General features: G+C 47.8%; 1 protein-coding gene across 1 annotated transcript in view; it reads left to right on the top strand.

The window, feature by feature from the left end:
* Positions 1-15,518, top strand: part of LOC117345750 (vacuolar fusion protein CCZ1 homolog) — a 41,354-nt gene extending 25,836 nt beyond the window's left edge. The window contains exon 9 of the mRNA XM_033914854.1: positions 15,498-15,518. Coding sequence (XP_033770745.1) covers positions 15,498-15,503 — 6 coding nt within the window. The 3' untranslated portion in view covers positions 15,504-15,518. The remainder of the gene's footprint in view (positions 1-15,497) is intronic.
* The last annotated feature ends 2,386 nt before the right edge of the window (positions 15,519-17,904 follow it).

Genomic DNA, 17,904 nt, shown 5'->3' with positions numbered 1-17,904 from the left:
TTTTGGCCAGGTACTAGTGACCTGGATTGGCCACGTGAGAAACGGCTACTGGGCTTGATGGACCATTGATCTGACCCAGTAAGGCTATTCTTATGGCTGAATTTATTGTACACAAATAGCATACTCTCAAGAGAGACAAGGGGCCCTCTTTTCCTAAGGTGCGCTAGGTGTTTTAGAGCGCACTAAATCAACGGACTTCCGGCGGAAACATGGCGCTGTAGACAGCGTGCTGCTACAGCTCCGTGCACCTGACCGCGGCGCGGCATTTTATCTGCTTCTTTTCCCCAAGTTTGGGTAGCTCGCGGCACGGGGGAGCTGGCTGGGAAGCGACGCGATCAGGCGGATCATCGAAAGCAGACCTGCGACCCTGTTCGGGACGGCTGGCGACCACGTGGCGCCGCGGATAGCGTGCGGCGGCGGCTTGGATCCCCTGGACCGCGGCGCGGCTCTCCCCTTGCAGGTTTGCTCCCGGGACTGATCTTCGCCTCGTGCTGGGGGGTTTTCTTGAGGCGCGGTGCGGCGCGACACGGATCTGACCCTCCCAGCGGTACTGCAGTCTCGGGCCCGGAGGTCTTGGTGGTCCTCTGGTGCTGCAATGGGTGTGTGGCTGTGGCTCTGTGGCGCCGGGCCGCAGCGTGCTCCCCAACTGCGGGCCAGATTTCGGGTCCGGGCTTTTTCCTGTGCTGAGGAGGATTTGGGTGGTGCAGCGGAATCCGGGCACCCGGGACAGAATCAACATGGCGTCTAAGGTGGTCCGGAAAGATCGGGAGAGGAGTAAGCTGCCAGAGGCCAAGATGGCGGATCCCGTGGCGCCCCCTTCGCCGGAGACTTCACACCCATCCTGGGTCTCCGCAGTCACAGTAGAGGTTCAGGCTGCCCTGGAGAGTTCTTTGGGGGACAAGCTGCAGCGCATACTTGATAAACTGGACACACTGGACCAAAGATTTGCCTCCCTTACGTCGGAGGTCAAGGAAACTCAGCAGCAGGGTGAGTGCTGTGGAGGATCATGTCCAGCAACTTGCCCAGGAGCAGTCCGCCCACACTACAGAGCTGGCTGCGTTGCGTGCCAAGGTGGATGACCTGGAGAACCGGTCCCGCCGTAACAACCTTCGATTCGTTGGCCTGCCCGAGTCGGTGCGGGACGTGGAGCTGGGGGCGCTGTTAGAACGTTGGTTGCCCGAGTCCTTGTCTTTATCATCTTCCTCGGGCCCCTTGCGGGTGGAGAGGGCGCATCGCTTGGGGCAGCGGAGAGAAAATGCTGATAGACCCCGTGTGGTCATTTGCCGTATCCTGAATTATCATCACAAGATGGAGGTCCTGCGTGCGTTGCGGCAGGGCAAGAAGCTCTCGTACGACAACAAGCCCATCCTTTGCTTCCAGGACTATTCGGCGGAGGTCTCTCAGGCACGGCGCAGATTTTCACCTCTATGCACCCATCTCATCCAGCGCCACATCTCTTTTTCTCTACAATATCCGGCTCGCCTGAGGTTGACACATCTGGGTAGAGCTCATCATTTCGACACCTTGGAGGCCGCACAGCGTTTTGTGACGGAGATGCTGCCAGAGGATCCACCCCAGGGAGCTGCTGTGGACTGAGGAGATCCATTTCTGGGCACCAATCTGTGGTTTGCGTAGGACTGGGGGTTTCTCTTTTCTTCCTCTGTGCTGGGTCTCTGTGTTTTCCTGAGGGAATGCCTGGAGGGGTGTGTGCAGGGGGAGGGGGGTACACCCGCTGGTCCTATGTTAGTTTGGGTCTGTTCTTGGCCTATATGGTTATCTGAGCATAGGGGATGGGGCTTGGTGGGAGGGTTTGAGGGTAGGTGTTGATGCTGTGGTGTTAGGGGAGGGGAGGGGTGGCGTTGAGGGTCTGGGGGGGTTTGGCTGATGAAGATGTTTCTTGTTACTCTCTGAGTTTTGGGGTTTGTGGGTCGGGGGGTACTGGTCATTACTCCCGTGGGAAGGTGCATTTGGTTTCCTGGAAGTGATGCCCTTTTTGGGGTGTCTTGGGTATGGATTGGGTGAGGGTTGGTTGGGGCAGGGGGAGAGAGGGGTGGTGGGGGGGGTAGTTGGGGGGGGTGGACCTCGGAGGGGTCTAGGGATTTTGTGGTGGGGCTTCTTGTGGAAGTTGGGGGGGGGTTGGGGGGGTTCTGTGCATTGGGATTGATTTGGAGGCAGGGGTATGGCTCGATTCATGGAGTAAGGGGTGGTGAGCAGCCGGGGGAGCGGTGGCTGGGACGCTTCTCTGGTACTATACTGTTTCCTTTTTCTTGTGTGACTTGTCTAGTGAGTGGATTGCTCTGGAATATACTCTAACTTCTTGGAATGTTGGGGGGATCCACTCCCCCATTAAGCGCTCAAAAATTTTGCAGCGTTTGAATCGTTCTAAAACCTCTATTGCCTTTTTACAGGAGACCCGTTTATCCTCAGTGGAACATGCCAAGCTCTGTACCTGGTGGGTGGGTTCCTATTTGGAGGCGCCCGCGGTGGGGGGAAAGGGAGGTGTTATTATTTTGATCCGTAAGGGCCTTCGCCTACAAACTCAGAAGGTGCTCCGGGACCCTAGTGGGCGTTATATCGTTGCCTTAGTGTTACTTGATAATCGGCCTCTTTTGCTCTGTAATGTCTACGCTCCTAATAATCCATCGGCCAGGTTTTTTAGGGGGCTTCGCAATCATCTCCTGCAGTTTGGAGAGGTTCCGATGCTGGTGGGCGGGGACTTTAACGAGGTGCCGGATCCAAAGTTGGATCGCTCTGCCTCTTTGGGAAGAGAGACCTCTAAACTTTATACGGGTGGGCAGCTTTTGGAATCCACCTTGGGGTTGCTTGATGTGTGGCGGGTGCTACACCCGTTGGAGAGGGATTACTCCCACTTGTCCAGGGCGCACGGGACGCTTTCCCGAATTGATTTTATCCTCATCTCTCGCGAGCTGCTTCCCCGGGTAGTGGGGGTTGAGATGGGTCCCATTGAAATATCTGATCACGCTTGGGTGGGATTTCGGTGGACCTGGGGAGACTCGCGGATCAATAGAGGGTCCTGGCGATTTCCCTGTTACCTGTATAGGGATACCCGTTTCCACGAGTATTTGATACAGCGTTGGCGTGATTTTCAAGTTAACAATCAGCAGCATCGGGATGATCCCATTCTCTACTGGGAGACGGCTAAGGCTGTCTTACGGGGGGATGTCATTTCTTATGTGGCCAGAGAGTCGAAGCGGCGGCATAGGCAGGTTCTGGCTTTGGAGCGGAAGGCGACAGTGTTGAGACGCCAGTATGGCAGGGCGCCCTCCTTCCTGCTTCGGGCGCAGCTTTTAGAGGTCCAGCAGGAACTGAATGAATTGCTGCATCTACGGGCGTTGCGGACGAGGGAGTACTTTAAGTTTCATTTATTTCGATTTGCAAATAAGAGTAGTCGATTGTTGGCCCGCCTGGCGCATCCGAGGGGTGGACCGGAGAGCATATCGGTGCTTCGGGGCCCTTCAGGGAAGCTGCATCATAGGCCGGAGGAGATTTGTGAACTGTTGCGGGAATTTTTCGCTGAGGTGTATAGAGATCCTGGCCCTGAGCTTTTGGATGGGCAACTTTACCTTGACAGCCTCGATTTGCCTAGCTTATCTCAGCGGGAGGCGGCCGTTTTGGATCTTCCCATTACCGCAGAGGAGGTGGAAGGGGCGATCGGGGTCAGTCCGTTGGGAAAGGCGCCGGGCCCGGATGGGTTTCGGAGTGAGTTCTATAAGTTGTTGGTGACGGACGTAGCGCCAGTACTGGCTGAGGTTTATAATCTGAGTGTCGCTAAGAGCTTTCTCCCTCGCTACGTAAATCTAGCGTCTATTATAGTTCTCCCGAAGCCTGGCAAGGACCCTCTTTTGCCTGAATCGTATCGTCCTATCTCATTGTTGAATTATGAGGCGAAGCTTTTGGCTAAACTTCTGGCTAACCGCCTGGCGCGTGTTTTGCCATCGGTGATCTTAGACTCTCAGGTGGGGTTTGTGCGGGATAGGCCGGTGGCTAAGAATATCCGGCGCATCTTGTTGGCGTTGGAACGGGTGGGACAGGACGGTAGCCCCGCCATGCTCATCAGTTTTGATGCAGAGAAGGCCTTCGATAAGGTGCGGTGGGGGTACCTTTTTGCGGTGCTGAGGACGTACGGTTTGGGCCCCTTCTTTTTTGGTGCAATCCAGGCATTGTATAGTGATCCAGAGGCGCGGATATTAGTTAATGGGACTTGCTCGGGTTTTTTCCCTATTGGCCGGGGGACTCGCCAGGGCTGTCCCTTGTCGCCGCTCCTTTTTGTGCTATCTTTAGATCCTTTGCTTCGGGAGCTTCAGGCAAATGCGGATATTCGGGGATTGGTCCTGGGTGATTCACATTTTAAACTGGCGGCGTTTGCGGATGATCTCTTGGTCTTTTTAACAGACCTGCAGCATTCCTTGCCCGTATTGTTGGAAAGTCTTCGGGAATACGGAGATTTCTCTGGCTTCGCCTTGAATTTTGCGAAATCTGAGGCGCTGGCTTCCTCGGTTCATCTTCGGCGGAGATGGGGGGCTGGTTTCCCGTTGCGCTGGGCTGACACCTCTTTTAGATATCTGGGGATTAGGCTGACGATGGATGTGGCCCAACTGTATCGTCTTAACATTGATAAACTCCTGGCGGATACTAAACTGTTGCTAGCCAAATGGCAGGCGTTGCCGTTGTCCCTGTTGGGGAGAATCCATTTATTCCGTATGGTTGTATTCCCGAGGTGGCTTTACGTTCTTCAGACTCTTCCCCTTTCCTTATTGCAGAGGGATATTCGTTCCCTTACCTCCTTATTGATCCGGTTTTGTTGGGGTGGGCGCAGACCTAAACTGAAATGGTCCCTGTTGGTGGGGCCTGCCCACGGGGGTGGTTTGGGGGTGCCTGACATCCGGGTTTATAACCAGGCCTGTTTGCTTCGTCATCTTAGTGATTGGGTGTTGGGTACCTCTTTTTATACGGATCTCTCTCTGGAGAGGGATCATTTCTATCCTCTTCATCTCTTGTACCTCCTCCATGCCCCGTTGTCTAAACTGCCGAGACCCTGTAAGCGTAGTATTTTGTTTCGGTCCTTGTGGACAGTGTGGCATCAAATCCTTCGGTTGTGGAATCAGGACGCTCATTCTAGTGTATTTCTACCGTTGGCGGGGAATTTAGCTTTCCCTCCGGGGGTTGGACCTTCCGTGTTCGGTCGCTGGAGGGCGCGGGGGGTGGAACAGTTGCGGCATGTTCTGCGGGATGATGGGTCTCTCTCACCTTCTGCTGAGTTGGTGGGGAGGGGGGTCCCTGAGATTGGCCTTCCATTTGCTTACTGTCAACTCAGTCACTATGTGACTTCCTTGCGGGGGGATTTTGGGACCCAGCTCTGTACTTTTTTGGCTGCGGATCCTGATACTAGGGTCTCTATATCTGCTTTGCATGGCCGGATTCTAGCTCTTTGCCCGCCTAGGGTTTTCCCTGGTATCTTGGAGGCATGGCAGCGGGACTTGGGTAGGGACTTGGGGGACGATTTCTTGTTAAAAACCCTGAATCGAACTGCGGGCTTGGTACATAGTGCTGAGCTACGTGAATGTCACTTTCGCACTGTCCTGCGGGCCTACGCTTCCCAGAGTCAGGCTTACCATATGGTTTGTATTGATACTCAGTTATGTATCCGCTGTTCGGTGGAGGTAAATTCTTATTTTCATGGTCTCTGGAGTTGTGCGGGGATTCAGACCTTCTGGACGGAGCTGGCATCCTTCTTACAGGGCTTGTTGCGGACCCCTGTGCCAGTATCCGTGCAGTCTATGCTGTTTGCCCATTTTTCATTCTTGTATATGTACAATTCTTATGAAAAATTATTTCTTAGTAAATGTTTTATTTTGGGGAAGAAATGTATCTTATGTTGCTGGCTGTCTCCTGAACCACCTTCATTCTGGTACTGGAGAAATCGCCTCCATGAACTTATGGGCTGGGAGGCCCGTTTGGCTCGTTCGTCTCGACGCCGGAGCAGAGACTTTGTTCACACTTGGACTCCATATTTGAACATTTTGACTCCTGAGAGTCGTAGCCGGGTCTTGAATAGACTCCACCTCTGAAACTGTGCTTCTAGGTGTATCTGCTGTTCCCTGCTTACGAGTTTTTCGGTATCTGTGGGGGGATGGGGAGGGGTGGGTGGGGGGGAGGGGCTTCTCTGTCGGGGGGTGGGGGTATGGTGGGTCCGGGGAGGACATAAGAGTCCAGTCCTCCGCGGATGTTTGTTGAAATTGCATACCATGGTTGTTCTGGTTGTTGTATTTACTGTTGCTTAATAAAATAGATTTGAACATAAAATCGCTGTGGAACTTAAAAAAAAAAAAAAGACAGCTGAACTACTGCCACAAGAAAGAGGCTTCAGTTATAACTGAAAGCTATGGGGGTTTTGCCCTGGCTGCTGCTTGCTTCAAGTTCACCTGTCCAACAATTCTCTTCCCTCATCCACCAACCAGCAGCACCTCTTTTTCCCTCCCTTCCCACTACTCCACCCATGCATCTCTCTTTCCCTCCCTTCTCACCACTCCACCCATGCATCTCTTTCCCTCCCTTCCCACCATTCCACCCATGCATCTCTCTTTCCCTCCCTTCCCACCACTCCACCCATGCATCTCTTTCCTTCCCACCACTCCACCCATGCATCTCTCTTTCCCTCCCTTCCCACCACTCCACCCATGCATCTCTCTTTCCCTCTCTTCCCACCACTCCACCCATGCAGCTCTCTTTCCCTCTCTTCCCACCACTCCACCCACACATCTCTCTTTCCACCACCACTCCACCCATGCATCTCTTTCCCTCCCTTCCCACACATCTCTCTTTCCCTCCCTTCCCACCACTCCACCCATGCATCTCTTTCCCTCCCTTCCCACCACTCCACCCATGCATCTCTTTCCCTCTCTTCCTAACCCCTAGCCCATGCAGCATCTATCCTTCCCCCTCCCCCCCCCATAGCCTATGCAGCATCTGCCCTTCCCTTATTCTCAACCTCAGCCCACCCCCCCCCTCCACTCAGCTGGACCCTGTGGTGCGACCTCTCCCCAGTTCCAGACTCTCCCACCTAACACCTCCCCATCACTGTAATTTAAAATATTCAGGCCTGCCCTGGAAGTGTTCTTTCTGCAGCACTTCCTCTTCCCGCATAGGCAGGACGCTGCAGAAAGAACACTTCCGGGGCATGCAGATGGCGGGAGGCCCGCTTTGTTGCACCGCCAGCTGCCCAAAGATTTTAAATTACAGCAGCGGTGAGGTGGTAGGTGGGAAGGGTCGGGAGAGCTATACTTCCGATTGCCAATTTTGGGGGAGGCCACGGCCCCTATGGCCTCCGCCGTTCTGATGCCTATGTGTGGTTTTATTGTGGATGTTTTATTGTACCTTGCGCAGAACTTATGGATGTAAAATAAATACATGCTGTAAGCTGCCTAGTATTTGGGATAGAAATTGTGAAAATAAAAATGATAGATTATATGCAGGTATTTTCGGTATCCCTAGTAGGCTCACAATTTAACCTCTCCCCCTTTTATGAAGCCACGTAAGGCTTATTTTATTGCCGGCCGCAGCGGTAAAAACGCCGACGCTCATAGAATTCCTATGAGCATGGGAGTCAATATCGCCGTGGCCAGCGATAAAAAAAAAGCCTTACGCGGCTTCATAAAAGGGGGCCTAAGCATTGTACTTGGGCCATTGGAGGGTTAAGTGATTTGCCCAGGGTCGCAAGGAACTACAGTGGGTTGAACTCGGTTCCCCAGCTTCTCAGATCACTTCCCTAACCATTAGACTTCCCCCTCCACTCTCTAGACATTTGCACGAGCATGAGCAAAAATGGACTTTTACTCCAAATAACTGCGAAACCGTCTCGTCTGAGTTGCACAGCGGAGTGCGTTTTGTGGAATCGGGAAGATACACGGCACGAGGTGCAATTAAGAAGCTGGGCATTAGCAGCGTAGAGCTTAGTTATACCACTCTGCTATTTTGGACCATTTCGTCCGTTAGCATCTCCTCCCCTGTTATTTTGAGTCAGTTTCCCCGAGTGAAAAGAACGCAGTTTCCCCGAGGCAGAAAGTTTGCAAAACAGAGGCCTCTTGTCAGGAGATTTCACGAAGATCCTTTCAAGAACCTGACCCAAGATTTCATCTTGCAGGCTACGTCTTTCTCAAAATTCATTTAACTTTCCGTTTTGAATTTCACAATTTAAAGGCACCACACAGTACAGATATATTATGGGGGATCTGCTATTTGTTTTACAAAGAAGGGCTGTTTTGATCTCTCTCGGTTAGTTTGAAAGGCTATTTTTGTTAACTACAGACTTTTTGGAACTAAACTTCATTTAAAAGGAATTTTTTTTTTAGACTAGTGTATGATTGGGCATAAATGTATTATGCCATTTGGGTTGCAGAAAGAATCTCCAAGTTTTTGGCATTGGAGGAATCAATTACATCGCTTATTTTTATTTGAGAGTTGGGAGGTTCGAGGTTCGCCTAAAAAAACTCTTTTTATGGACGTTTGGGATCCTTATAGTCAGAATCTTTCACCAAAAATACGAAGTTTGGTTATCAATGATTTATTATGAAAATTAGGTTTACTAATTACATTCCAGTTATTTATTTTAATTCTTTATTTTTGTCAACTTTCATCCAGGGTGAGGGATTTCATTTAGGGGAAGATAGTGGGTAGGGGATGGAATTAAGAGGGGTGTAGATAAGATTGAATTAATTCATATGGAAATTAAATTTCAAAGAATGATTTAAATGTGTATGAAATATTATTGTAATTCTTATTGTATTGAATGTATTTTTGTATTATCCTATTGTACTGATTATTTGATTCTTTCAATAAAAAAAAAAAATAATAATTGTTAGACTAGTGATTGAAAGGCACCAGCCCGGAACGAGAAGCTGTTAAGGATAATTAAATCTGGTAAGTTTTACCAAGGTTTTTCTTTTCCCACTTTTTGAAGGGAATCAGTTTTGTAATATTATAAGGAGAGATCTGACAACCACAACTAGAGCAGTTGGTATATTTGATTTTCGGGGGGGGGGGGGGGTCTGCTCCTTTTTGTTTGATTTTTGGGTAAAAGGGGAGGCTCATTCTGGGGGTCACCCATCAAATGAAGGTCTTATTCTTTCCAGATTCATAAGCGAGTTCAGACATGTCTCCAGCCAACCACTGGCCAAGTCGCAACTCAGTAAAACTGCTCTCTGGGCTGTACGAAAAACACATTCCATGTCATTTCAAGTAAATGTTAATTTGACTCCTAACCCCGCTGATTCTAGTTTGCAAGGACCTGCCAGAATGCCTTCGCATTGTCAAAAAGAGCACCCCTAAGGGACGGGACATGCAGATTTTGTCACTGCCCATTTCAAGCACCTACCCAGAGACAAAAACTAAAGGTAACCCCTTAGTATAGCACAGGGGTAGGGAACTCCGGTCCTCGAGAGCCGTATTCCAGTCGGGTTTTCAGGATTTCCCCCAATGAATATGCATTGAAAGCAGTGTGTGCAAATAGATCTCATGCATATTCATTGAGGAAATCCTGAAAACCCGACTGGAATACGGCTCTCGAGGAACGGAGTTCCCTACCCCTGGCATAGCAGATCCTTAACACTCTGTAGGAAAGGCTTAAGGACTGTTAATTATCCGTCATGTAGAGCTGGACTAAATTTGTACGTAAATAAACTAAACTAAACCTTAGGTTTGTATACCGCGCCATCTCCACAAGCGTAGAGCTCGGCACGGTTTACAGGGTTAGGTTGAAAAGGAGCTACAATGAAGGGTTATAGGAAAGGAGTTAGGAAGATAAAGAGGGACAGGGAACCAAAAAGCGGGAAGTGTTAGATGTTTGAAAAGAGCCAAGTTTTCAGGTGTTTGCGGAAGGATTGGAGGGAACTTGAAACTCTGAGCGGGGATGTGAGATTATTCCAGAGTTCTGAGGTTCTAAAGGGGAGGGATGTTCCTAGTTTTCCTATGTGGGATATACCTTTTGTAGAGGGGAATGATAGTTTCAGTTTTCGGTGTTAATAGAAGAAATGTCGGACCCTTCTCAACAAATAGAGATTGAAAAAGCATTTTTTAAAACTAAATTGTTGACCTGAGTTTGTAAAGAAGGTGAAGAGTCAAGCACAAAGCCTAGTATTTTCGAGGAAAATTCAATCGTCAAATGGTCTCCAGACAGCAGGGGGTACTGAAAGAGGGAGAAAATCCGGTTTAAGACCCAGCCACAATAATTTAGTCTTTGCAGCATTAAGCTTCATCTGTAACTAGTCTTAACCTCAGACTTATTCAGGTCTTTCCTGGTTCTTGACATCTACAATACACACACCTGAAAAGCCCAAAAACCTATAACACAAGGCTGCATTAAGAAATACAGACCGCAAAGAACAAAAGGAAAAACAAAAAAAGAAGAGAAAAACAGTTCTCCAAGTCGCAGAAAGAGAAGAAAGTAAAACCCACAAGGGAATTCTGAATTCTCTGGAGCAGGATCCCTCTCACAAGGGTGTCTCTTTGCGGCCTCTTGGGTCTCCCGACAGAGGTGGTGAAAGCAAAGCCTGTAACTGGCTTCAAGAAAACTTGCCACAATCGCACAGGATCTCTGGGGGAGAGGAAGGGATATAGTAGACGGGACGAATGGGCCGACTGGACAGACCATATGGTCTTTGTCTTCATTTTCTCCGTTTCCCTTGTTTGCACTTCTTTCATTTGTAAAATGTTTATTTCACAGCCAAAGGAAATAAAGTAATACCTTTTTTTTTATTGGACTAACAATGATTGGCTTATTACTGTTATTCCCTTTATGGTTTTCTTTCATTTCTATATATTACTTTGAAAAGTAGACAAACACGACCACACATAGCCAGAGGAGAAAAATCTGCACCAGGGCCTCCTATTAACCTCACAGTTTAAGGGGGGGGGGGGCAGGGAGGGAGATCGTTTCTCAAATTCCACAAAATAAATGAAAAAGATGGATTTTTAATGCAGAAAGGAACTTTGGAAAAAGTTGCTTCTTACGACATGCAAGACTAAATCAACAACCAGAGAATCCCCAGATTATACAATGCTGGAAAATAAATGTTAATCTCCGCTATTTTGCAAGAAAAAGCCACCCGATCCTCTCTCCTTGTTCCCAATTTCTCTGCCCAAGGAGTGCAGTTACTAGCTTAGGCCCGTGAATGCACAGAAATAAAAATTCTTCATTTTGTTCATACATATTACGCAAGTTATTCCAATAGAAAAGGCATCGCCTTATATTTCATTTCTTAATCTTTTTTTCTGTGCATTTCACCGAGGATGAAGCGAATTCCCAGAAACTCTAGAATAGAGACCAATACCCCTTTTCTCTTTGCACTTCACCCCCACCACAATTCCAGTGAAATACCCATTCAAAAAGAGAGTTAACTTGATTCACTAAGTGGGGAAAAAAATAATACAGATTCCTTTCTTAACTGGATAGATAAAAAAAAAAACCCAAAAAACTAAGCAAGAACCAATAGAGAGAGCTGAAGAGCATGTTTTAACCAGCTCACTGTTTTAGGAAACATAAATATACACACTGCTCTAAATTCCCAAAAAATTATAATCAGCAGGTTCAGAACCATTATTTTTTTAAAAAAAAAAGTATTGTGCTTTTTAAGTATCTTTCATCGATTAGGACAGAAATTCACTTCACCGAGCTTTATGCAGTCCATGCCCCTAAGAAGTTCTCTGCAAAATGGCCCTGAAGCAGTTAGCGGGGTCACCCAGCTATTGCACGCTAAAGGAACACACTTATACTGCATTTTACTCTTGATATTTTGTGTTTTAGGGGATTAAAACCATGTTTAGACATGTATCTCGCTACAATCCACTCTGTAAAAAAAAATACTGTTTTTAGAAAATATAAATTGTAGGCAGAAAAGGAGCAAAAATAACATGAAAACTGGCTGGAAGAGCCCTCTGAGGGCTGCTGACTGGAAAGGGATGGGAGGTGGCTGTCTTAAGGGTCCATGGAAGAGAACACAGCCAGTACACAGCCAGTGACCAGGATTCTGTGCGTCTGGTGGTGGCGGGATGCTTGCTTGGTAGCCAGAGCCGTGGGGCTCCAGACCTGCCCTGCCCAATAATCCTTCAGTATAAAGGGGTACTGAAGGAGCCCAGAATACAAACGCTCGCTGAATTATACTCTTTACAAACAAATGGCATAAGTGTTTACAGTGGGGAGGTGCCACGTCAGTCCACTTGAGTATACAGAAGTGAAGGGGTTTTTATTTTTCCTTAAAGCTAACACTTTTATTGAATTAACTGAAGAGTCCCCCCCCCACCCCTTCCTCAGAATAAGCTGTATGAAAGGAAACTAGCACAATCAAAAAAAACAAGGACACACTAGAAATAAAGCCCAGATCTTAGCTTAGTCCCCACACATTATGAGCCAAAAATTACACTGCCCAACACCTTCTGATCTCCAAAGAAGTAAGAACTATACCATGCCTCCCCCTCCCCCCATGGTTTTCTTTCAGGTCTCTGTGACATGCTTTGCATAATTCACTGTACGTTCCCTTACACTTCCCGTCCTGACCTATGGAAAGGGATAACCACCTCCAGAAAGCTGAAGGCCTGTATTAAATGAATTCAGCAAAAAACGTTATCACCTTATATTAAAAAAACTTTCTTTCCATACACTGATGGGAGCCACACTGGGCGATTCTTTGCTGATCCCAAAAGCAGTAAACAAACTCCAAATTAAATGGAAATGCAGATGCTGCCACTTCAGGGAGGGGGGGGGGGATGAAATCTTATGGAGCAGAACCACTTGGGGCTGGGCCGCTTCAAGTATGTAAAAATGGGCCCGTGTCTGCAATGGTTTTATATGGAACAACCAGAGTGGAATTGTCCAAAAGAGATGTGCACTAACAAAGTGTCCTTCAATCCGTCTGGTGAAATGACGATCTTTATTGTTCAAACATCAAATTGACTCGACATGGCCATGTTTCGGCCAACAGGCCTGCCTCAGGAGTCTTAAAAGTCACTAATGATGATATACGAGGTATACTGACACTCGAATGAATCTGACCACAAATCAATCAAAGAAAGAGTGTCATCTGAATTTGCAAAGACATACTAACAAGTCTGAGATTGATTTGTGGTCAGATTCATTCGAGTGTCAGTTATACCTCGTATATCATCATTAGTGACTTTTAAGACTCCTGAGGCAGGCCTGTTGGCCGAAACATGGCCATGTCGAGTCAATTTGACGTTTGAACAATAAAGATCGTCATTTCACCAGACGGACTGAAGGACACTTTTTTAGTGCGCATCATTCTCTTTTGGACAATTCCACTCTGGTTGTTGCATATTTGTGTCTGTAGTGTTGGTTTTTTTTTCCCCTGTTTTTTTCATGGTTTTATATGGACCACATCTTTCCTCAAGAAGATTACAAGTTCAAGAGTCTCAGCTGCGCCCTTAGAACATTAGATTACTGCTTTGGTTTTTTTAAAAAAAAAGTGCGATACAACTTAAAAGTAATAAGATCTGCATTGTCTTCAGATAGTTTTTGTATTATTGTTCAGGCCTTGCTTAGACTAATGTAATTCTCTTTATTAAGGAGTATTTGGAGAGTTAGAGCTACAGCCTCGGCACCCTGAGGTTGTGGGTTCAAATCCCACACTGCTCCCTGTGACCCTGGGCAAGTCACTTAATTTCCCTCCCCCCCATTGCACCTGGTACATTAGATAAGAATGTGAGCCCACCAGGACAGACAGGGAGAAATGCTTGAGTACCTGAATACATTCATGTAAGCCATATTATAGAAAATTATAGTGTGACATCTGATAACCAGAGCTGGTATTATGACATCATAATGCCTCATTCCACCAATGCCCAAGAGCCAACTTAACCAGTGATGTCACAATGGCTCGACTGTCCTTTACTTGGCCCACTTTTATTTTGATTTCTAGAGTGGTGCAGTGGTTAAAGCTAACAGATTTCAGCCGTTGCGAATATAGATACAAGGTTCATTTTGTGTGGAAATGGGTTTGACAGGATGACTCCATTGTTGCAGACTCTTCACTGGCTTCCGGCGGTAAACAAAAAAGTATTATTTAAACGGCATGTTTAATTCATAAGGCCAAATGTCATTACAGTTCATTTGGATTAATTCATATGTTGAATATTTCTAGCGGTAACATTGTGATTTGCGAGCGTGAATGAAACAGGTTAAATTTCCCTTCAGGGGTGTCCAACCTTTTGGCTTCCCTGGGCCGCATCGGCCGAAAAAAATGGTTCTGGGGCCGCGCAAACGCTGCAGCAAGACAGAGAAGGGAGCCGGCAAGACGGTAAACACCCGGGGGCAGCAGAGGAAAACACTGCATCGCCCTCGACCGGGGCCGCACAAAATACTTCACGGGGCCACATGCGGCCCTCGGGCCGCAGGTTGGACACCCCTGGTGGTAAACGTTCAGTGTTGTCGCCTCTTTGAGTTATCTTTTGTCTATTTAGGGCCTAAGATTTGGAACGATCTGCCTTTTTCATTTGAGGCAAACTAGTTCTCATTTTCAGTTTAGCAAGGAACTGAAAACATATCTTTTTAATGGGATTTAGTAAATAACTGCGACATTTATATGACTAACTTTTCCAAACCATGGGATATTTGTCTGTTATCCTCAAAGAATCCTGGTCGATACTGTAGGCTATAAGAAAGAGAATATAGTCCCCACCCCATATCACCACAAAACTGAGATTGAAGTGGGAAAGGAACAGGTTAGAAGAAAGACTCCAGGCCAGCTCCGAGAGGCACAGCAGAGTGAAACCTTGGCCTAAGGGTAAAATCAAGCTGGAAACTAAATTAACCTAATCATCTTATGGACTCCTAACAGGCCTAAGTGGCCGGCATGTTGGAGGCCCAGGCCTGGCATTGAGAGGGATTCCGTACGTTCGAGGGTCACAGGTCCTTGGGTATTAGAAACAATAAAACATTGATTCACAAAGAAGTCTTGTCCGTGGGTGCCCAGAGGGTTGAGAGGGTTCGTTTGTTCCCCTCCACCTCGGTTTTAAATAGTTACAAAACAAGTTTGTTCTAACTAAAATCAAGACGAGATGTATTCTTATGCCGCTTCGTCCTCTCCCCCCAAACAAATTTCTACAGAAAATTTACAGCCTCACCTATGACTAGCTTAGGAATATTTATATTTCACATAACCAAGCGGAAGAAACATCAAAGTCTCTACTAACCAAATGAAAGGGAAGGGGGGGGGGGGGGAAGATTTAAGGCAGAAGGCTTTTTCTGTGGACTGGGGCTAGAAAAGATTACGACATGGCCAGGAGAGCAGTAAGTGGTTCATACCCAGCTCTCCACGCATAGGACGCCGCCGGGCTCAGTCAGACTACTTAGCTGGCGCACAGCCGAGTCTTGAAAACACGGTCTATTCATTTGTGATGTCGTTTTTAATTATTAATTCTTTTAACTGAGCTTTAATTGATATGGGTTTTTTTTACATTTTTTGCCCCAGTGTTAATTGAATATATCATTACCGCACCTCTCCTTCAGCTCCTGAAGAGGAGAAAGGGACAAGATTCTCGCTTTCTGTTTGATAAGAGACAGACAGAGGCAAGAAGAGGGTGCCAGACACCGCGCTCCAAAGAGAAAAGAAACCCGCTGAATTCAAATCCAGTGAACACCTGCAGCCTTTGCTCCCATCCCCGGTGGAGAGATGAGTTCAAGTCTTCAGGAAGCTCACGTGCAAAAAAAAACAACTATAGAGGGCTCCTGAACAGCCTCAAAATACTTACAGAATTCAGGAAATCCTGGGCTCGGTGGGAAAGGGGAGGATGAGGCCTGGGAGCCTTAGCAGAGCAGGAGGCAGAAGCCGTGTACGCATTAGGGCAGTTTTCTAATCTGGCCTGCCGAGTTTGCCTGCGTTTTCCCAGTTGGCAGCCAGGTTGAAGATCTCGACGGAGCCGTCCAGGCGGGCCTCAGTCAAGCGCGCCGAGCGACCGCAGTAATGTAGACAGCGGGCCTCCCCCAGAGAGCACGAAGCGGAAGAAGCCCTGCAGGCTCACAATCTATCTAATGCACCTGGGGCAATGGGGGGATTAAGTGACTTGCCCAGGGTCACAAAGAGCAGCGGGGGTTTGAACCCACAACCTCAGGGTGCTGAGGCTGTAGCTTTAACCACTGCACCACTCTAGAAATCAAAATGTAGTACAAGTGAGCCAATAAAGGTCAATGAAGCCATTGTGACATCACCGATGAAGTTGGCTCTTATTGGTGGAATGAGGCATTATGATGTCATAATATCAGCTCTGGTTATCAAGGGCTGAAACTTGTCACGCTATTTAGTTATTCAATTTTCTATACTGGGGAACTCAGAATGGTTTACATTCATTTATTCAGGTACTGGAGCATTTTGCCTTATCTGTCTTGGTGGGCTCACAATTTATCTAATTTACCTGGGGCAATGGAGGGCTTAAGTGACTTGCCCAGGGTCACGAGGACCAGTGTGGGTGTGAATCCATAACCCCAGGGTGTTGAGGCCCAAGCCTCCTCGGGCCCAAGCCTGGTCACAGCTTTCACACACAGCGTTAGCGTCCTCAAATTTAAAGTGACAAAGGGGAAGATGAGAGGCCCACAGTTCGCTGAAAAGGAAGCTAAATTCCTCTCAGGCTGCTCCTGTACAGGTAGGTGCGTGACTGACCGTGCCCACTTAACTCCAGTACGGCTTCCTTGGCACGGCATCGGCACCGCTAATTCTTCACCAGTGAGTCACTGTATGCTCAGCTCCCAGAAGGCGTGGGGGGTGGGGGAAGAGAATACGGTAAGTTCAGATAGATTCATTACATCAGCATCACCTTTCAGCCCTGCTCCGCAGCATTTCACGGGGAGGGGGGGTGGGGGGGACCTCACCTGGCAGGCGGCAAGGCTTCTTAACAGCACACACAAAGCGCTCTGGACAAGAGAGCAGTAACTCACACGTTCATGCTGGGAATTGTGCATGTATGCACTACTGATCACTTTGAATTGGAATTTCCGTGCGCACCTTGTATGGCGCGAGCAATAAGATGTTCAGCTTTTAGCAAGGGGGCGGGAAAAAACCTTATTAACTCAAAACAAGCCCCACACGGACAAACGATACACACCCCCAACACTACAAGGCCTGAAAACATACAACCCACAGCATTCACACTCCCCAAAAGAAAACGGGAGTGTGAAAGCTGTTGGTTGTATGTTTAGGTGTCGGGACAAAGGCGCACGCAGACAAGCGAGCGCAGTGCGGAGGCGCGCGCCGAAGCAAATGACTGTTTTAAAGGGCTCCGACGGGGGGTGTGGGGGGGGAACCCCCCCCACACTTTACTTTATACAGATTGCGCCGCGTTGTGGGGGGTTTGGGGGGTTGTGACCCCCCACATTTTACTGAAAACTTCACTTTTTCCCTAAAAAACAGGTTACAACCCCCCAAACCCCCCACAATGCTGCCGCGATCTGTATTAAGTAAAGTGGGGGGGGGTTCCCCAACAAAACCCCCCGTCAGAGCCCCTAAAAACGCTCAGTTGTCGGAGCGCGCCTTTGTCTTCGGCGGTTTTGTTTATGAACCGTATGTTTAAGGCCTTGTAGTGCGGTTGGGTGTGTGTATCGTTTGTCCGTGTGGGGCTTGTTTTGAGTTAATAAGGGATATATTCGGGCCCTAATCCTCGAGTACTATTTCCGGGGGGGGAGGGGGGAGAAAACCCCATTTTGAAACATTTTCAGGGTCTCTGGATTTTAAGATATTTTGTTTTACTTATCAATAAGGAAAAACGGGGTAAATCAAAGGCCCAGTCTTTCTGGCCAATTGGTTAATTAGATTATCCCAGAATAGTAGAAGATTCAGATAAATTTCAAGTACTTCTATAAAAGAGAAGAAAAAAAAAATGCAAAGA

This window comes from Geotrypetes seraphini, chromosome 11, assembly GCF_902459505.1.
Source record: "Geotrypetes seraphini chromosome 11, aGeoSer1.1, whole genome shotgun sequence".
Lineage (NCBI taxonomy): Eukaryota > Metazoa > Chordata > Amphibia > Gymnophiona > Dermophiidae > Geotrypetes > Geotrypetes seraphini.
The sequence above is the reverse complement of the archived record's forward strand: the minus strand, read 5'-3'. Positions and strand labels throughout refer to the sequence as shown.